The 22057-nt window shown below is 38.3% G+C and overlaps 3 protein-coding genes across 6 annotated transcripts in view; 2 read left to right on the plus strand and 1 right to left on the minus strand.

Moving 5' to 3' along the window:
• Positions 1–4010, plus strand: part of L(2)gd1 (lethal (2) giant discs 1) — a 28110-nt gene extending 24100 nt beyond the window's left edge. For 2 of the 4 annotated variants that reach the window (XM_071718503.1, XM_071718502.1), the window contains 3 exons: positions 1750–1788; positions 2216–2306; positions 2386–4010. In XM_071718503.1, coding sequence (XP_071574604.1) covers positions 1750–1788; positions 2216–2306; positions 2386–2505 — 250 coding nt within the window. In that variant the 3' untranslated portion in view covers positions 2506–4010. Of the gene's footprint in view, positions 1–1735; positions 1789–2215; positions 2307–2385 lie in introns of those variants that run through there. The other 2 variants (XM_071718505.1, XM_071718504.1) reach the window with 2 other exon arrangements.
• A 6436-nt stretch (positions 4011–10446) lies between these two features.
• Positions 10447–11103, minus strand: LOC139779961 (uncharacterized). Its single transcript, XM_071718495.1, has one exon. It carries the CDS (start codon positions 11101–11103, stop codon positions 10447–10449), a length of 657 nt encoding a protein of 218 aa, XP_071574596.1.
• A 7936-nt stretch (positions 11104–19039) lies between these two features.
• LOC139779962 (uncharacterized) lies at positions 19040–22057 on the plus strand. Its single transcript, XM_071718497.1, has one exon. The coding sequence runs from the start codon at positions 19040–19042 to the stop codon at positions 22055–22057; it is 3018 nt and encodes a 1005-aa protein (XP_071574598.1).

Consider the following 22057-nt stretch of genomic DNA (forward strand, 5'->3'; position numbering starts at 1 on the left):
TACGCCAGTGGCCTATTTTGGACGAGGTTCTTTGTTGATATTTATTTGCTATTTGATTGATAAAATATAAATCTTTATTTATTCTTTTTTAATCTTTGGTTTTAATCTTTGGTTCTATATTTCTGAAGTCTAATTCCTGAAAAGCTTTTAATATTCAATAATTTATAATTTAAAAATTAGAATTACATCCTGTAGCTTTAATTGTCTCTCTTGCTTGAAATAGTTGAGATATAGATATTCTGTTTCTTGTGACTTATTTTGTATATGTAAAATATATGTTTCTTAAGGTTTTATTAAGATAGATTCCAAGCATAAAATGTACTTTTTGAGCTTTTATTAAGAAAGAATCAATTCCAAACAGATACAAAGTTAAAAAAATAAAGGAAATTTTGAAAGAAAAGGTATATTATAAATATTAAAATATAAGAAAAATATACATTAATCTTTAATATAAGTCTCCTCCTCGGTCTACACAAATGGTTCAACGTTTCATTAGTTGATTGATGTCATCAGAATAAAATTTATTTGATTTCAAAATAATCTCCTGATGTGTTGTTTCTTTTTATTTGATCAATATTGCTGATTTTTTTAAATTTTATTTTCAGCAGCTTTGATTAGTTGGTATTATTTATTGTCACACCTTTTTAGTGCAAAGTGTGCCAAAATAAGGCAAAGGAAGCAAGAGCTGAGAGAACAATGAAATCAATTTTATTTTGATGGCATCAATCAGTGAAACGTTGAACCACTTGTATAGAACAAGGAGGATTATATTAAAGATTGATATTTTTTTTCTTGTATTTTAATGCTTAAGGGTCGGTAGGAGACAGGGTGGAGACCTCTGTCGGGTTGGCTTAGCTGCGACTCGCTGCGAGTCCGTATTTTATTTATTATAAATTTTTAAGAGCAAAAATGCAAAATCGGGCTCTGTAGCGGACTGCATTATTATTTAAAGAGTATATGAAAAAAAATTCACGAATCTATGTAACTTATTTTATGAGAAATCTTGTTATTACGAATACGTAATTCGTAATAACAAGATTTCTCATAAAATAAGTTACATAGATTCGTGAATTTTTTTTTATATACTTTTTATATAATAATGCAGTCCGCTACAGAGCCCGATTTTGCATTTTTGCTCTTAAAAATTTATAATAAATAAAATACGGAGTTAAAGTGCAGTTTAACGTGCACTTAGTGCATAAAGTGCACCTGAGTGCACCTGAGTTTGCCTGGGTCTCCTGCCGACCCTTAATATACTTTTTTCAAAAATTTCTTTTCTGAATTACATTTGTAAAAAAAAGAATCTACATAAACGATATTACGATTTAGAATAACACAGTCTAAGATTCCATGTAGAAATATCGTTCTAATTTGTTTAAAAAATGATTTTGTAAAAAGAATTGGGACAATTGTATAATAATTATTTGGAATTTTATTCAATAATTTCCAATGATAATGGTACTTTGTTTGTAAGAATTTATATTTTTTTAAAAAATAAAATTATGTTTCCGGAATAAAAGAATAAGGTTTTTTGATTGATTATCTCTTTAAGATAGATGATAATCAACGCTTCTAATGATAGTAAAAAAGAGTTAGCTTTTTTAATTGTGAAAAATAGATTTGTATTATCTCCTGCTCCTTCTGTTTGGTTTAGGATATCTTATATATATATATATATATTTATTACGTGATAAAACATTAGTCGTACAATGAGAATGTTATACCCAAAAAGTAGAACGTTGTTTGCAGATGCTCGCTGAATCCCATCTTGTGTTGCACTCATCCCAGGTATGACATTCCTATATTTCTGTAGAATATGCGCAGTTATATGTACAGAAAGATTTTGATGTTTTTAATATAATACATATTTTGACATCATGTGTGTCATCTTTTTATTTTTCTATAAAAAAAGTAATAGTATTTATACAAGTAAAAATATCTATGTGAAGATTATTATAATGTTTGTAGAGTTTTGGTGAGTATGTGTGTATGCATGTTTATATATATAACATTATTTTCATATACTAAACGGTGTTATAAATTCTATGATATTACATGAGCAATTTGTAACAACGTATACTTAAATTTCTAAATGTAAAAGCGATTTTTCGATTATAATGTATTTATATGTTTATAATATATTTTATATATTTATTTAATATTATACATATATTTATTTATTTATATTTATATATTAATTTTCTTTATGTTACAGAGGTTTCTTCCGAAGTGATAGCTTGCTTGGTACAGTAATGGTCAAGTTACAACCTCTAGAGTCTCAATGTACTCTACATGATTCTTTTCCGGTAATTAAATAATTAATTTTTTTATACTTACTCTTTCTATGCAAACAATAACAAAAGAACTCATCATGATATATTTTAGCTTATGGATGGCAGGAAAGCAACGGGAGGAAAATTGGAGTTAAAAATCCGTCTCAGGAATCCTATTCTTTTTAAGCAAATTGAAAATATCACAGATAAATGGCTAACTATTGATCAATAATTTAATTTATTGACTCAGCAAAAATTTATGTCTAATTTGCTATTGATTGTATTATGAAGCCTTTGAAAACAACGCATAGAAAATAAAATACTACTTTTCAATAACAAATATTAATGATATTATAAGTAAGATAAAAAAAGCCATGTATATATATCTAAACACAATAATGTAATAAGCAAACATGAAAATATTCTCTATGTAATTATAATAGATGAGCTACACGTACAATTTATATTTAATTTATATATTTAATATAAATACATAAGAGTTTTGACTATTTTGCAAAGTAAAGTGTTCACACCGAATTAATTACATTTTTTATATACAGTGATTTACAAAGTGTATGAAAATTATATTAAAAAATAGAATTATTTTTTAAAAGATTGGAACAAATATTTTAAAACTTTTTTAAACATTGCTAAATCTCAAATATAATTATATAGTTTTGCATAATATAAAATTATATTCTCGTTTCCTTGTATTTTTATGTGTTCTTCATTTTAACATATTATTTTATTTATAAATATACGTATATACTTGGTGAGCTAAATAAAGTGTTAAAATTAACTGTGGAATAGCTTAATGGATTGTATAACCAATTTTATCGGTTGAAAATGAGCTTTCACATGAGCTAAATTTCATATTTCGAGAAAATCTTCTCTTGGAGAGCAGTAGTGATAAACTTTGTTTTTTTAAATGACACCCCATTCAAATTTAAATAATATGCCAAAATGTAAATTGATTCTACGTGAAAAAATAAGTATCTTTTATTTAAACGTTTTTTCTCAAGTAATTTTTTTTAAGTTTAAAAGCATTTAATAATGATGAATGATGATTCTCCGAAGATATGCTTCTAATTGATGAAAAACGATATGATAGTTTTCAATGCCATAACGTTGAGAACATTATGTGCTTGTTGTTTCGACGAGCACTGATAATATATTCATTTTATATCAAATTATAACGTATCGTGAAGTAGTCATTAGAGTATAAGAGAAAATGGAGTAATTTTCCACATTTTTACCGGATTTAAATAAAATAAAGCATTACATTCTCGCTTCCCTTTATCTTTCCCTGTAGTAAACAAAATCATGAAGGTCAGTTAATGAAGTTGGTAGAAGTCAGAATTCTATGAGCTAAATTATTTTAAATACTTTTATTATAGAAAATAATTATTTTAGACAAAAATTTTCAAGTAAAAGTTGCTTATTTTTTCATGTAGAATCGACTCACGTTAAAATTTTGATGGAGTTTAAAAAACAAAATTTACTTCCAAGGTTCTTAAAGAATGAAATTTAGCCCAAGCGTATGAAACCTTATTTCTCTATTCCTCTTATTCCTTTATGTTTTCTATTCCTGTTAGTTCACTTACGAAAGTATTCAGGCAAAATAAAAGAACATATAAAAAACTATACTTTAAATATAATTGTATTAATTTTACTGCACTAATTATAATTACAAATTATAATGTATTACTTAGACTAATACAAACTTATAGGAATATATTTCTATTGAAAAATATTCTTTTTCGTATCCTTATAATTTGTCCTAAAATAATTCTTTGAGTGAATGTACAAAAACAGTTATGCCGAATTGGTGTCAGAAATATTTGAATGTTTAGTCTTCTCATATCCCTGGTAAAAATTACCGTTAGAAACGGATAGAACGTGCATTCTATCCGTTTCTGACTGTTTTACTATGCGTTTCTTTCCCTGCAATTACGGATAGAAGCAGATGAAAAGTGTTGCAGATTCTATAAGACTGTGTACGCAAATACGATGAGGAAGGCTAACTGCATCTAACTGATTCCTAACGGAACGGAACTTCTATCTGAACCTATGCGCAGACGAATTATGAATCCTATCCGTTTTTATACGTAGCCAATTTTGAATGTCTATCCGCATCTGATTGCAAAACCAGGCAGGATATCTATCTGCATTTGCATGCAATTATGATTTGCCCGCTCTATCCGTTTCTAACTGCAAATGCATTTTATTCATTTCTTATTACTGCAAATACATGTACATTGTGGGAGGTTTGTAGTTATCAGGTAGATTCTACCTTTAAACGCCAGGAGAAGGGATTCCTTTAGTTACGACACTGTAATTTTTCTGGTTGTCGCCTGACAGAACGCCTGCTTATATATTATGGCTGGTTGTATTTTAAATGTGAGAAACGCTTTCCATCATGCGCCGCCTAGCGGCGTCGTCGCGAAGATGCAGATGGATGCGGTATCCGCAATTACGGATAGATACCGTCAGCATTTGATGCGTACAGAATGCGGACAGAAACATACAGGATTCGTATCTGTAGTTGCAGACAAATTCCTATAGGTCGACATTGCGTACAGATGCAGATGAATGCGGTATCCGCAATTACGGATAGATACCGTCAGCATCTGATGCGTACAGACTGCGGATAGAAACATACAGGATTCGTATCCGTAGTTGCAGACAAATTCCTATAGGTCGACATTGCGTACAGATGCAGATGGATGCGGTATCCGCAATTACGGATAGATACCGTCAGCATCTGATGCGTACAGAATGCGGACAGAAACAGACATGTTTTTCTATTGCAAAAGCTTATAGATGCTGTATGCCGATAGATTTCCATTAGATACAGTTATACGTTGTTACATTTTCTGTCTGTATTTGCAGATACAATAGTGCTGCTTACAGAAACGGATAGAGCTAGACAAGCTTGCAGTTACAGCGGATAGGATTCCGTTACATACCATCAGAAATTCTATCTGTTTCTAACTGTTTCTAACGGTAATTTTTACCAGGGATGTGGTCTGCCAGACGAGTGCAGCTATGCGAAAAAAAAACTCATTCATGATGTTTTAAATACAATTTAATTAATGAAGAATAAAACAAAAAAGATCTGCTGGGACGATGTTTAGATGGTTTCAATCAAAATAACAAAGTCTCTGTTATATAGAAGATAGCTCTGAGGATAATATTCAGCGGTACCTCTATAATTATAAAAATTACAGTAAAGGTATTTAATGAGATAATCATGTAGAGAGAGATTTTAAAAATCGTGGATATAAATTGGACATAATTTATATAAATATTATGATGAGGAGGTACGCATCATATCCACTATGCTGAGCGCCAGATGCAATTAACACGCTGCATAGAGCTTTAACTAACTTCGCAGAAGATATTTTTTAGGCAAGAGGAAGCTATTACTTCACTGCAGAAAACTTATTACAGAAACAACTGACCGAATATAAAAATAACCTTTGTTATATTTAATAAATAACAGGAATTGAAACTTTAAAACATTTTTCTGGAAATTAGTTTCTTCAACCGTATTGCCAGTACACCTCCTAATAAACTATAATAATGATATCGATATGCAACTCTGCGACAAAATATGCTCAAAAAGATGCTATATTATGTGGTAATCTAAAATATTTTCTATTTCTAGCATAACTTTTATAATTAACAAAAAATATAAAAAATTTTCCTAAAAAATTGAAACCGATTTTTTAAAATTTCAACTTTTTTAAAATAATTCTTTAGACACATTTTTATATAATAAAAAACAATGATAGAAATATTCCTTGTATAAGTTGAAATTAACAATAAAAATAAATATCAGTAATAAATAATAAGATAATATGTAACGGGCGAAATTTCGATTTTTATTTATTTTTAGCAATAAGTGTAAAAACATGTGAATATGTACGTCCATTGTCTTACAGAATGGTTCCAAAAATAGTATAAAAGATTTGAAACGATTTCTTGTATTCTATGAACTAGATGTAGGTACCATGTAATTTACAGAAGGAGAAACAGACTAATACGCGCACTAAAGCTGAATTCACGTTTCTCGAGAACAATATGGCAGGTGAACCTCACTAACAAACTATTGTCCGATAATCGTTCGACTCTGTCTCCATCCAATTCGCTATACCATTAGTTCATTTCCCAAGCTGTACATAGGAATTCTCATTTTAGAAAGATATTTTAGACTCTATATAAAAGTTGCTTTTTATATGCAAAATAAATCGAATTTTGTTTCTATTTTAGTCATTTCTATTTCAAAGTGTATTAAAAGTATATTAAAAGTATATTAAAAAATATTTTTTTTATTTTTATATTTTATAAAAATAAATTTCCTTTCTTATAAATAATTTTTTTTATAAATAGAGTTTTCTGCGTCATTTCTCTGCTAATCTATTTTTGCTTCCTTATAGAGGAAGCTTTGTTTTCATGAAGAAATTTTTTTGGAGTTGCCGCTGCCAATGTGTTTAGAATGTTCTAAAACATCGAAAAATAAACTTTTTAAAAAATGTCTGTTATGACGTCAAATTAAAAAATCAAAAAGTTTTTATTCTCTGAAACGGGAAAAGCTAAGACCTTGAAAAAAATATGGGTAGTAGGATACCTTAGAAGGATTCAAACAAGTATGGTTTAATTTAATTTCGATATCTATAAGGTGTTAAAAAAAAACATTTTAATTTTTAAAACGATATTTTTTTAACACCCGGTAGAGATATCACTATCATATTTTATATGCAACATTACTTACCCATGTATAATATATATTTTACTCAAGGTGATCATAGCGGTATAACATGGTTAAAAACACAACATGGTAAAAAACACAAAAAATAAAAAATATCCTTTCTTTTACACTTGAGTTACAATGAGTTAGGTCCTTTGATTTTTCTTTTTGATTTAATGTTACTATTTTTTGATTTAATTTAGATTTTATGATACTTTTAAAATTGTAAGTGGCACTTACTTAAAAAAAAAAGATATTTTTGGTTTTCTTGTATGTTTTTAACCATGTAGGTACTGCCACGATCATATCGAGTAAAATATAAATCCAAAAATCCAACCTAAGTGGTAGTAGCTTTATTTCTTTTTAACAAAATTATTATATCAGAAAATTGTGTTACTTATTAACTCAATCCAAGTGATATGTATTTTTCAAAAAATCTTTAAATTGCGCCAATTACATTTATATATTACCTCAAAAATAACTATTACACTTTAAAAAAGTGTGCAAATTAGAAACTTGCACATTGCTTTCTCATCATTACAGATTGCTAACATTGTTCCTATTTTATTTCGCTCACAAAGCTCCTCTTATGAGGAAGCTTGTATTTTATTTGATGCATAATTATTGGTATTTATTAGTTTGGCTTCCTCATAGAGGAAACTTTATGAACGAAATAAAATAGGAGCAATGGTAGCGATCTGTAATGATGAAAAAGTAATGTGCACGTTTCTAATTTGCACACTTTTGTTTTTAATTTTAAATTTAATCTTTTTATGACTTGATAGAGGGTCAGCTTAGTAGCACAAGTAGGGTTTTACAATCGACGCAATGTCAAATCGATGTTGACTTTGGGAGTTCAGGCTACATGGTCAGGTCCATATATTTGGCCCCTCATCTACGACAAAATACAAAAATATTAATATATTCGGATTGTACATCGTTTGTACATGAATGTACTATGATTTTTAGTGTTTGTACATTCTTAGTTAATTAAAAAAAAAATAAAAAAGTTTTACTAACAAGACCTCTAAAAGTTAGCCCCTCATTATTTCAAAAATAATGATAAATCACAGTTTATTGTGCTTAATCGTTTGTACATCGTTTGTACATTCTTAATAATTAATTTACTTTTTATTTAAATATATATTTTTTTGTTTAAAATATAAATAAATAATTTTTATTTGAATTCAGCGGGTAAATCTTCGGCCGGTAAGTGCGTTTACATTGAAAAAATATATATGTTATATATATATATATGTTTAATTAAATATATATGTTATAACTGTTAAGAGAAAAAATAAAATAAATAAAGTAATAAATATTTATTAATATACATATAAATATTATAAATATTATAAATATTATAAATATAAATATATAAATATTATACACTAATTAAAATAATTATTATTATCCCTCTACCTGTATACGTGGGTCTACGGCATCGGTGCCAAAACAACATCTGCTTGTAAATCATTTAAAATAAAATATTAAATAATAAACGATGTTTATCAAAATGACTATCAAATCGTCAATTACAATGTAGACAGATGTTTTGTACTACGTTGCGATTGTGACCACAGCCCCCGGTGCCTGGAGTTTTTTCACCAACCAATCAGATATTTTTATTTTAAATCGGCCAATTGATGACGTGGTCAATTGAGTCCCACTCGGGAAGAAAATAACGTCGGACGCGACAGACCCACGTGTACACTATAAAGGTCGCAAAAAAACAACATACAAGTGGAGAGTTATGTTAATTTGTAACAAATTGTACTATTTATTTAGAATTTTATGACTTTTATTCAACAAACAAAATATTGCCGATGACATAACCAAGTCTGTCAAAATAAACTCACGTAAACAATTTCGTAAGTGTTTACGCATTTACATAAAGCGATTTTTTTTCCTTTTAACAGTTGGCTACTGTTTGAGTCTTGACATTGGTAGAATTGACGCCAATGTAAACGCACTTACCAGCCGAAGATTTACCCGCCGAATTCAAATAAAAATTATTTATTTATATTTTAAACAAAGTAATATATATTTAAATAAAAAGTAAATCAATTAATAAGAATGTACAAACGATGTACAAACGATGTACAAACGATGTACAAACGATTAAGCACAATAAACTGTGATTTATCATTATTTTTGAAATAATGAGGGGCTAACTTTTAGAGGTCTTGTTAGTAAAATTTTTTTTTTTTTTTTTAATTAACCAAGAATGTACAAACACTAAAAATCATAGTACATTCATGTACAAACGATGTACAATCCGAATATATTAATATTTTTGTATTTTGTCGTAGATGAGGGGCCAAATATATGGACCTTACATGGTCCATATATGGACTTCGCATATTAGGATAAAAGTAGGTAAGGAAATCTGTAATTCCGTAATTTTTTCTCGTTTTCTATATAAAATCGGAGTTTCCCTGAATCATTGACGTATGTACTGCAATTATGGAGAAGCATTTTTAATTCTGTCAAATTAATACAACGCTACATGAGTAGAAAGAAAATGGTAATTTTATCGGTAAAACAAACGACTCCAGCATCCCCTTAAATTAAGAACCAGCTTCCTATGAAGAGAAATTTTGTGAGCGAATTAAAATATATTTTTTATGGATAGAGTATCATTAAAGGAAGGTTGATATTGAATTTGGCGTCTATCGGTGAAGGGGTTACTGATTTCTGTCTTAACAAATCTCCGTGATTGCTCTAATTTCCGTAAATTTTGAGATATCGAGATTAATTTTTTTGATGGATAGAGTATCATTAAAGGAAGGCAAGGTATTAAATTTGGCGAGGATCGGTGAAGGGGTTACCGATTTATGCCTAAAAAGTGTATAAATTATACATATGTAATCTTATACAGAGTATATCATTAAAGGAAGGTTGGTATTGAATTTGACGAGAATCGGTGAAGGGGTTACTGATTTCTGCAAGAAATTTAAAATTTCAATTTAAATTAAGTTTATTTTTTTTATAAGAAATTAAAACTACGATGATACTACCGCCTTCTACTTCTACTAACATTAATTTAGAATCAGCATAAGTTACTATGAATTGTAGATAGTATTAGATGCTTATAAGTTGTTCGAGCTATGCAGGGATAGGTAACGACCGAGAAAACGAGACGAATGTAAAGCCGAATGTATCTCTTGAGTTTATTAGAAGAATACGATTTACATAAAATGAATAAGACGAAACGATTCGATACAGAGCAGTTCACGTCCGCGTTCGCGATGGAAGAGCGTAGAGAGAGAACTGATACTTCTGGTAAAGAACATGGATGACAATAAGTGGTAGATGGTATACACGACCGCGTGTCGGTAACGCGTGATGGCGCCCCGATATATCGATAGTGACATCGACATCGAGTATGAGAATTTGCGATATCCCTAACACCCTCTCTCAAATTTGAGTGCGTGAGACGGCGATGTCCTTCATTCCAAGTCCATTGGTACAGAACGAATGTTTGCTGCTCGGTAGGGCCTTGGTAAGAACGTCGGCGACCATGTCTTCCGTGGGTGTATAGACGAGGTTGATCCGGTGGTCCGTCAGGGCCTGTCTAATAAAATGACATCTAATGTCAATGTGTTTTGACCTGGAATGAAAGACCGGGTTGACAGCCAGCTTCGCAGCGCCTTGGTTGTCATTATGAAGGGTTACCTTCCCGAGTGATGGTAACCCAATCTCTGAAAGAAGTTTGGATAAATAAATGGCTTCCCTTGCAGCATCGCTAAGGGCGGTATACTCCGCTTCAGTGGATGAGAGAGCCACGGTCCTTTGCTTTCGCGACTCCCACGATATAGCAGCGTTGGCTAGTAGGAAGACGGATCCAGTGTACGACCTGCGATCCAGGCCGCAGTTGCCCCAATCAGCATCTGTATATCCGATAAGGGCCTTTCCACGTTTCGTGTAGTACAATCCGTGATTGATGGTGCCCTTGAGGTATCTGAGTACCCTCTTGGCAGATGTCCAGTGGATTCGTTTAAAAGAGGTGCACCATTGGCTTAGTGCGCTCACTGCGTGAGCGATATCAGGGCGAGTTCCCTGCGCCAGGTACATCAGCGAAGGAGCTCGCGATAGGGTAGTTTTGATTCGTCTACGTCCGTGTCTTCGACAGCATCATGCAGCTTGACACTAGCATCCAGAGGTGTCTTCACTGGCTTACAATCAGTCATGCCGAATTTGCCTAGAACGTCACGGATGTATCCAGCTTGAGATAGATGTATCCCGTTCTTGATCCGAGATATTTCAATCCCGAGACAATATTTGGGGTATCCAAGATCCTTGATTACGAAGACTTAGGCTAGTTCTTCTTTTAAGTGAATGATGCGGGTTTCATCACGAGAAGCTATGATGATATCGTCCACGTAGACCAATACAAGCGTCCGTTTCTCCTTGTCGTAGTACATGCACGGGTCGGCATGGGTTGGAATCAATCCAAGTTTCCTGAGAGCTTCGTCGAGTCGTTCGTACCATTGACGGCCTGCCTGACGAAGGCCGTATATTGCCTTCTCGAGCTTGCATACCTTGTTACCCTTCTTGAGCGCATACAACATCTTTTTAGCCTTCTCGATCAGAACAGCGTCTGATTCAGTCGCGATGATCCTCTCAAGCATCTCCTGTAGCATCTCCGGCGTCTCCATGTATACTAACGTGTCCATTATGCCGTTTAGATAGGCAGTAGCGATGTCAATTTGTGAGATCTGCATGCCTTGCTCTACGGACGTAGCCATAAGCGCCCTCAACGAACTGAGTCTTGCAACCGGGGCGAATGTGTCGTGGAAATCGACGCCAGGACGTTGTGAGAATCCCCTTGCAACTACGCGGGCCTTCCTTCGTTCCAGCTCTCCGTTCGCCTTGTATTTGTTCCTCAGCACGGTTCGGCAGCCGATCACCTTCTCGCCATTGGGTCTGTCAACGAGTGTCCAGGTGTCGTTGCTTACGAGAGACTTAATCTCGGCATACACAGTCTCGCCATTCATCACCGTCTGGACTTGAAACAGCCTGAGAAAGAGATATTTCAGAAGCGGCCATGGCAAACTGCGCGTCGAACCACTCCAGATCTTCGGCCATATTCTCTTCTTCAGGATTTTCCTCAACGGCCGCGGGCCGACTTTGTTGCAAAATCGGTCCTTTCGTGTGGTACTGCTTGGCTGGTCGACCAGGTTTTCCAGTACGAATCTTCCGTGGACGTCCAGGACCTCGTGCAAGCGGTTGATCTTCGTTGACGTGGCCATCTTCATTTGCAGGTGGTGGCGGATCATCATCCTCGTCCTCATCTTCGGCCGTGATATCAGCATCTGCTGGATCTTCGGGTGCTCGACGATGGATCATTTCATCATTGTTTGCGATATCTATCCCTAGGTTTTGAAGTGAGTCATCATCGTCATCGAGAAGCTTTGTCCGACCATTTGTCGTTTCATTACTTATGAAGTCTTCGTAAGTGTTATTCGTGTCGAATCCATCCAGGAATTTCACATCCCTTGCGACAATGACCTTTTGGTCCTTCGGGATCCAGATGCGGTAACCCTTGGAAGTGTCTACGTAACCGACGAAAATGCCTTCGATGGTTCTGGGCTCAAATTTTCCCTTATTCGGATTCTTATTGAGAACGTGTACCTTACAACCGAACGACCGAAGATGACTTATGTCGGGCTTCTCGCCCTTCCATAGTTCGTAAGGAGTACATCCATCCAAACTCTTAGTGATGCAGCGATTCCGTATGTAATTCGCAGTGTTGATAGCTTCTGCCCAAAATTGCGTCGGGAGTCCGGATTGTGCCAGCAGGCAACGAGCGGTTTCAATCAGCGTTCGGTTCTTCCGCTCAGCGACCCCGTTTTGCTCAGGAGTGTGCGGAATGGTTAGGCGTCGTTGAATTCCGGAATCTTTCAATATACGATCCATGGCGGAGTTGCAAAACTCCTTTCCGTTGTCCGAATGAAAAGCTTTCACCTTGAAACCTGTCTGATTTTCGACGAAGTTCTTGAATTCGATGAACTTGCTCGTTGCTTCATCCTTACTCTTCAGAAAGTAGACTTGACACCATCTTGTATGGTCGTCGATGAGCGTCAGGAAGTAGCGCGCGCCTCCCGTTGAACTTACTCGCATTGGTCCGCACAGATCAGAATAAATGATGTCGAGGCGGTGCTGTGATCTGTTAACTCGAGATGAGAATGGAAAACTTGTTAGTTTCTGTGTGATGCATATTTCGCAGTTCGAAACTTCGGAGTTATCCTTCAGCTTGAATCCGGATGCCGCTTGAGTTTTCGACATTAGTAGTAAGTCTCTTAAGTTAAGATGGCCGAGGCGTTGATGCCAGATTTCGGTATCAGAGTATTTCTTCTGCGAGACTGTATTAGCTTGTTCGCCGGATCCTTTCAGAATATATAAGTCACCTTGACGTTCGGCGGTGAGCTTAATATTTCCTTTGATGTCCTTTACGGATGCTTGGTTTGAGCCGAATACGACTTGATAGCCTTTGTCCACAATCTTGGCCACAGATAATAAGTTGGTTCTCAGATCTGGAACATGCAGCGTATTTTCCAGTCGAATCCTTTTAGTTTTATTATTAACGCTCGTGAGAAGCTCTACGTTCCCTTTTGCATCTACTGTGCTTGTTGCGTTGTTGGCTAACCTGATGTCGCTTTGTGTGAATATCGAGTTTGTCAGCATTCGAGCGTCCTTGCATAGATGAGACGTGCATCCGCTGTCGAGACACCACTGACTTGCGTCTTCCTTTTACGGCAGTCAGCGTATTTGTGGCCGGTAATCTTACAGAAAGAACATTTGTATTTAGGACGGAAGGGTGCTTTCGCGTTCTTATCGTTATCTGACTTCGATGCGTTATTCTTGCTGGATTTCGAATTCGGATTGCGTCTGCCGTGAGCGAGCATCGCGCCTGATTCGTTGACGGTGACTTGATTTCGCGCTTCGTATTCCTCTATGATTTTTATTTTTAATTGCGCAGCGTTTGGTAGCGCGTCACGAGATTCTATCGCGCATCTAAAGTTCTCGAAACTGCTAGGTAGGCTATAGAGAAGCATGATCGAGAGAAGATCTCCGTTGATCTGAACGTCCATGGATTCTAGCTTGTCAACGGCATCGAAAAGTTGAGTGATGTGTGTCTTAACGTCCCCGCCTTCCGACATTTTTGTTTGAATAAGGCGTTTGAGTAACGTTGCCTTGCGCGCGGGACCTTTCGAGTCGTATATGGATTTTAATTTATCCCACACATCTTTGGACGTTTTGCAACCACGTACCTGTTTCAACTCAGAGGGATTTATAGCTAGGATTAAGTCGGATTTTGCCTTGCGATCCTCGTTCTCCCACGCTGCGATGGCTGCTCGAGTTGCTGCGTCGTCGGCATCGCCACGAGATTTCGGCATGGCCTCTCGCCACTCACGTAGCACCAGTTATCGTTCTTGACGAGTAACGCTTCCACTTGTATCACCCAAGTATCATAGTTGTCCTTGGTTAGCGTTTCTAATCGCGTAGAGTTAATCGTATTTGTCTGTGCCATCGTCGATTTACTCGCGGAACTCACTTTAACGACGATGGTTTACTTACGACGCGTCACGGTTGATATATCGCGTTTACGACGTATCACGCACGGAAAGAACAAAAAAACTCTCGCGTGGATAGCGAATTTAGATATGAAAAAGTATTTCTTTATTTTGTTGTTGTGGCTCTGGGCCCATAACCTGTTCGAGCTATGCAGGGATAGGGGAGAGTTCCGCTCGAGCCGTCGTGCGAGTCGGACGTGTGCGCTTGGGTCCCCCCCTACTCAGTTTGATTCTCGAGTTTAACGTGGGTGTAGCTATATCGGCTTGCGTGGGGTCGTTCCGCTTGTTCTTTTTTTTTTTGGGAGGGTTTGTTTCTTGCTAATTATTGCTCCCCTCTCGGAGGGGGAGCGGATTGAATAGGCGAGTGACCGGCGATGGAGATATCGAGCCCCGCGTCCACGCAGTTAGCACGTGCGTGCCTGCCCTCGTGCCTCGGACGATGAGACGAAATGCAGCAAAAAAATGAAAACGAGTGTCACAGAAAAGGAATTTAACAGTATTGCAAAGATCATAATGAGCAATAAAGAGCCGGTTTCGGATCGCTCTGTGGTTAAAAATCGTCATAGCCTCTCTTCGAAACAGCAGAGGGATAAAGATCTGTCTAGGAGACGACAGGTTCCCACTGATACAGACGACCTTTTACAGGAGGATAGTATGGAGGTGGACGTAGATAATACGGAAAAATCCGCTGATGGCTTGGGCCGCGAGCTTTTTATAAATAAAGCGTCCCCGCCAGCTAGTCATTCGTATGTAGGTAATTGTAATAAGACGCACACTGAGAGCACGACCATGACACCGGGCGATCACGTGAACACAATAGACGGGCTGAGTGATACCAACGTGGGACTAACGGATCCGCCTTTTGACAAGGAATCATACTCTGTTTATGATTCTACTTTACAGAAATGTATTTCAAATAATAATGTTGACGCGCATCGCTATGCGAGATTTGACGACGACCATACAGGTAAAGCCAAAATTATACTTCGCCTTCCCCCCGATCAATCCACTACTAGAAAGGGTACAAATAGAATTAAAATTTGGATGATCCTTACGGAACATCAAATCTGCCCGTCCTCACTAGATATGATTAATCATTTCTCTGCAGAGGCCGAATTTGAGGACTCTATTGACGCCAACCGGGCGCTTGACATTATCGATAAGATGCATGTACCTAAAGTAAGAGCCCATGTGGAACAGCGCTCGATTATTTGTAAAGGAGTTATTTCAGACTGGCCTTCTACGATCCCTAGCCTGTGGACGGTGATCCAGAATAAGTCAAATATCTTGAAGCTGGAGAGGATGTACCGTCGGAAATGGGATCCTGTAAATCAGAAATCTTCATTGGCTGCCACCGACAACATCATTATCACATTCAAATCAAGCAAGATCCGGGACTTATCAATCTTTAAGAATGGCGTTGGATTAAGAGTAAGACCATATGTGCCTCAAACTAGACAGTGCTTTAATTGCTTTAGATTCGGTCACACTAAGATAGCATGCAAGAGTGAAACTCGATGTATAGTTTGCGGAGATAAATCACATGGGCAATGTGAAAGGTCTGTATGCTGCTATAATTGTGGTGGTCAGCATAAATCGACTTTCAGGGGTTGCCCTGTGCACGAAAAAAACAAAAATATAAATATAGTTATGGCCTATAATAATATCCCTTTCCATAGAGCGCTGCGGATTGTCGAGGGGGAGACCCCGGCTCCGGCGAAACCATATGATAGACTTGTGAACCCGGTGGCGTGGCCTGAGTTACCGGTCCCTTCGGCGGCTTCGTCTGTGGGGGATGGCGGTCGAGAGATGCCGCGGCGTGGCGCGAGAGTGATGCATGACCGGGGTCGAGTGACCCGCCCGAGGACGAGAGATCCTACGCCGTCCGTCGGTATTGGAGATTATTTTGGCCAATTTAATACTCGTGCTGAGGATATCACTAGGGACAGGAGAGGCTTGGCCTTGGCCTCGGCGCGGAATGGCCCTTCGTGGGCACAGATTGTGCGACGGGACTCGGGAGATGCCCGTGCGGTCTCTTCCCGGGGCCCCGCGGGGGACGTTTTGGACAACGTGCTGCAGTTGCTGCAGAGATTCCCGGAGGCCCGGGATTATTTGATCGACGCACTCGCGCACGCTAATTCGCGTGCGCCGCGGGTTGGTCCGCTTCGGAACCATGGGGTTGTGGAGGACACTGTAGCAAGAGGTGAATTACACAGAGATGAGGAAACAGAGCCTGAGACGGTCGGCCCTTTAAGGCCTGACCCCCTCCCATCGACATAATTCCAACTTCTACTTTGGAATTGCCGGGGTTACCGCAGCTGCAAGGAGGAATTGTCTGAGCACGTTTTGGAGTACGACATTGTCGTTTTGACGGAGACTAGATGCTCTGGCTTAAATCGGGTTTCCTTTTCGAATTACAGAACAGTGAGTAGCAAGAACAGACTCGGCAGCGGAGGGGTGTCTGTGTCCCTTCGTAAGCACCTAGAATTTGATGTTATTCCCCTCCCGGGTGCTCTCCCGGTGGGTTATGATGTTGTATGTGTGAAGACTAAAAACCTTACTCGCAATTTCAATATTATTGCTATCTACAGGCACTCTAGCGAGCCTATGGCCAGACGGGATCTGTGGCCTATTTTCGATGCTGTTAGCGGAAGTGACTTGGATACCGTCTTTCTTGGAGACTTTAACGCCCACAACGTTCTGTGGAACTGCCCGACCACTGACGGTAAGGGTGATCTATTGCATGATCTTATGGATGACGAAGGCTTCCTGTGTGTGAATATTGACACGTGCTCCCGGAGTGGCGCCAGGGGTCAGAGAGATTCGAATTTGGATTTGCTATTTGGTACGGACCGTATTGCTGGTGAAATTTCATATCGCCAGCTGGATGACACATGGGATAGTGATCATTATCCCATTTCTTTCTTCTTTGACAATCACCCTATGATTTATAGGAAAGTTACGAATAGACTGTCGACCAAGAGGACGGATTGGGCTCGCTTCAGTGAGCTAGTTGAGAAGGAGGTTATGACCACCCTCTTCCCGTGTCGGAAATTTTTTGGGGAGGACTTCGAAAAATATTACACCCAGTTTATCGACATTATCAAGAATGCGGTTGCGGTTGCCTCTGGTAGGCGAGGGGGCCCCCCCCCCCACTCTAGAGGATCCAAATAAAAGAAAGCGATCGCACAAATGGTGGGATGCCGAGTGCGATGAGGTCATTCAGGATAGGAGAGCTACCTTGGCTGCTTTCAAGAAATCTAAGAGTCTCCATGACTGGTTAGCCTATAAGAAATCTTCTGCTATTGCGAGACGTACTCTTAAACTTAAGAAGAAGGCCAGCTTTGAGAAATTTTGCGCAGACATCAACAGATTCACCAGTCTCTCCTATGTTTGGAAAACAATGCGTGTTCCATGGAACAAAGTCGGCGGTGATCGAACCGTCGCAGGAGCGTCAAAACGCAACTCAATTGTCGCGGCGGTTGAATTTGTTATTAATTAACTAGGCAACGAAAATAATCAATTAATCACGCGAATCCTCTTTGAGTGGACGTTTCATCGCGCCCTTCTTCAAAAACGATTATTTTATTTAGTGATATTATTTCTCGAAAAGAGCCGAGTCTCTAATACGAGTGCGCGATCGAGCCGAGTCTCGAGCACGCGAAAAGAGCCGAGTCTCTTATACGAGTACGCGATCGAGCCGAGTCTCGAGCACGCGAAAGAGCCGAGTCTCTAATATACAAATACGCGATCGAGCCGAGTCTTGATTACGGGGCCCCGTTCGCGATACTCAGTGTCGTTAATTACCTTTATATATACGTATTCTCTAATATTTCACCCAATTGTATACCGCGCAAACTCAGGGGGTTTTTATGCCTTCATAGGCTTTTCCCCCATGAGCCAATAAAGGATTATTTCCCTTGGCTCGAAATTACGAGTTATTTATTTCATTCTTCCCGAAACCTGGAAATTTCTTCATGTTGAAGAGGTTTTCGACGATACAGTTTTTGGTGCCTCCTGTGAGGTACGAACTCACGAAGAAGACATTCAACGCCGATATCGACACGTACATCCACACGCAGAACAGTCGTCTTCAGGGGCCATCCCACTCCGCCCGAGCTAACGCAGAGGACCTTCGAGTTTGAAGAGATAAGTATTCTCAAGTACATACGTTTCATATTCGGTAGATTCATTTTCATTGAATTTGATTTCAACGAGTTTCGTTTTTACGACTACATATATAATATTTATCGACAAAATCGTCGAGCCGCGACTCGCTATTGTTTTCGGACGCCCGGGAAGACCAACGACGCATTATCGATCGTACGCAAGAAACTAGACGCAGCCGTGCTAGTTGAGTCACGTTATATTGTTTTCCGAGTTAACATTAAATTGTTTGACGAATCTTAAGGTCGAGTTTCATTGAATTCATTATGAGTCGTCTAAGATATATCAGTCAGAAGCGTTCAACGCTGAAAGCTCAACTGACCAATTTAGAGAAAGTAATCGCGGAGGATCGATTAGACGAGGCAAACCTAAAGATGCGATTAAGGCGTATAACAGAACTTTTCCACGCGTACGAAGAGTTGCATGACGAGCTCGAATTGCTAGAGCCGGCGGATGAAAATTTAGTCGAATTTAATGACATTCAAGACCGATATTTCGCGATTGCGAGCAAAATCGAAACACTCACCGCCGACATTGAAAAAATGTATAGACAAATTTGGATGCATCACGACGATCGACAGTACCTAAAAATTTTCTGGTTTCACGAGGGTCGCATTCGTACATTTTTATTAAATACTGTGACTTTCGCTCTGTCATCGGCTCCTTTTCTCGCCATTCGGACGATCCAACAGCTCGCGAGTGACGAAAGCACCGATCTCCCCGTCGGCGCTGAAAGTTTGGAACGCGATTTTTATGTTGATAATCTTATAACCGGGGCAAAAACTTTAAAGAAGCTCATACAGATTCGAGACGAAACTATCGAAATTCTAAAACGCGGTGGCTTCAACATAAGACAGTGGGCATCGAATCATCCGCGAGCTCTTGAAAATTTGAACGAAAGAAGCGTAGATGTCGAGTTTCTTATCAATGAAAATCCGATCCTGAATACGCTAGGCATTTCATGGAATGCGCGTCGCGACGAATTACTTTATACAGTCAATCCTATTCAGTTATCTGATAGAGTAACTAAACGTCGTATTTTATCGGAAATAGCCAAGATTTTCGATCCCCTCGGACTACTCGGTCCGATTATTTTAACTTCCAAAGTTTTAATGCAAGAATGTTGGAAAGCGAAAATTTCGTGGGACGAGTCAGTACCCAGCGCGTTATTCTCTTCATGGTCATCATTCGTAAATCAACTCGAATTAATTGATCATCTGGCTATCGATCGACGTTTAATGGTCGACGAGCCTATCGAAATTCAAGTTCACGGTTTTTGTGATGCGAGTAAGGTCGGTTATGGAGCCTGCTTGTACATACGATCCCGCAACGAGCGCGGAGACATACTTGTACGACTCTGTTGCGCCAAAGCGCGCGTGGCTCCTCTCAAAGACGTGACGATGCCTCGACTCGAATTGTTAGGGGCACTTACACTGGCGCGGTTATATCACGAAGCGAGTACAGCATTCACTTTCAAACCGGATGAAACTGTTTTTAGGACGGATTCTATGATTGTCTTACATTGGTTGAAAAAATCTCCGAGTATTCTCAAACCGTTCGAGGCAAATCGTGTCAAGGAAATTCAAGAAATTAGTAAAGAATTAAAATGGCGACACGTTAGATCGGAACACAATCCAGCCGACGCGTTGTCGCGAGGTCAACTTCCGCGAGAATTTTTGAAAAACGAATCTTGGTTCAATGGTCCATCATGGCTTAGACTGTCCGAAGCGAATTGGCCAATATCTCTCGAAACTTCTATTAAGGAATTACCCGGCTTAAAGAAAACCATTTGTCTAATGTCACAGGTTGACTCGGACGACATCTTCAAAAGATTTTCATCTTATACGAGGTTGATTCGTACCATTGCATATTGTTTGCGAATGTTATCCTCCAATCAAAATAGGGGCGCGCTTTCAGTACAAGAAATCTTCGAATCCGAACGGCGAGTGCTTAAGCTTATTCAGAAAGCGCATTTTTTAGACGAGATCAATCGTATCTCAAACTCAGAAAGGGTGAAGGGCAAGAAATTAGCCACGTTAGATCCTATAATCGACGAGTCAGATTTGCTCCGCGTCGGCGGCAGGCTGCAAAATGCAAACATTCCCCTTTCGCAAAAACATCCGATTTTATTGCCTTCACATCATCACGTCACGGATTTAATTATTCGCGAAACACATGAGAAAAATTATCACGCAGGGATTCAGTCCACCCTTTATACGATTCGTCACAAATTTTGGCTTCTTGACGGAAAAAATCAAGTACGTAAAATCATCCGACATTGCGTACGTTGTATTCGATTCCGTGCATCGCCCGTTAAGTATAAAATGGCTAATTTACCGAGATCTAGATTTGGAGAGAACACCGCGTTCTATCACACAGGTATCGATTTTTTTGGACCCATGTTTATCAAGGAGAAAAAGCAGCGAAATCGGGGTCGAGTAAAAGTGTATGGCTGTGTTTTTATTTGCATGTCAACAAAGGCAGTACACATTGAAATCGTTAGTGAATTATCGACAGAAGCATTTCTTGCCGCGTTAAGACGATTCATAGGACGAAGAGCTATTCCGGCAAACGTGTATTCTGATAACGGTACGAATTTCGTCGGTGCCAATAATCAACTTCGCGAATTATACGCTTTAGTCGAATCTAACGAATTTAAAACGCGAGTTGGCGACTTTGCTACAACGAAGAATATTTCTTGGCATTTTAATCCGCCCCTCTCACCTCACTTCGGAGGCTTATGGGAGGCGGCGGTAAAGTCCTTTAAACATCACTTGAAACGAGTAGTAGGCGATCTACTGTTTACATACGAGGAGTTAAACACCTTCGCCATAGAAATCGAAGCCATATTAAATTCGCGACCTTTATGCCCCATATCTACGGATCCGAACGATCCACTCGCATTGACACCCGCTCATTTTCTCGTAGGGAAACCTCTCACAATGCTGCCGGAAGATAATTACATCTTTGTTCCAGAAAATTGTTTGACATCATGGAGATTGATATCCAAGGCCCGTCAAGACTTTTGGCGCAGGTGGCACATCGAATATCTGAATGAACTACAAAAACGACAAAAATGGACTAATTCGGACGCCGGACTCCGGCGAGGTGTTATTGTCATTTTAATAGACAAGAATCAACCATGTATGCGGTGGCCACTCGGACGGGTAGTGGAGGTGCACCCTGGAGACGACGGCGTAGTCAGAGTCGCGACCATCAAAACAGCGCAGGGAATCTTTAAGCGCAATGCGAAGCTAATTTGTCCCTTACCGAACGTGTCTTAG

This window comes from Temnothorax nylanderi, unplaced genomic scaffold, assembly GCF_030848795.1.
Source record: "Temnothorax nylanderi isolate EJ_2023f unplaced genomic scaffold, tnyl_v1.0 TNYL_tig0252_pilon, whole genome shotgun sequence".
In the NCBI taxonomy this organism is placed as follows: domain Eukaryota; kingdom Metazoa; phylum Arthropoda; class Insecta; order Hymenoptera; family Formicidae; genus Temnothorax; species Temnothorax nylanderi.

Excerpts from the sequence above, each read along its gene's own strand:
- LOC139779961 (XM_071718495.1), bottom strand. The coding sequence starts at position 11,103 with ATGTACCTGGCGCAGGGAACTCGCCCTGATATCGCTCACGCAGTGAGC.
- LOC139779962 (XM_071718497.1), top strand. The coding sequence starts at position 19,040 with ATGAGTCGTCTAAGATATATCAGTCAGAAGCGTTCAACGCTGAAAGCT.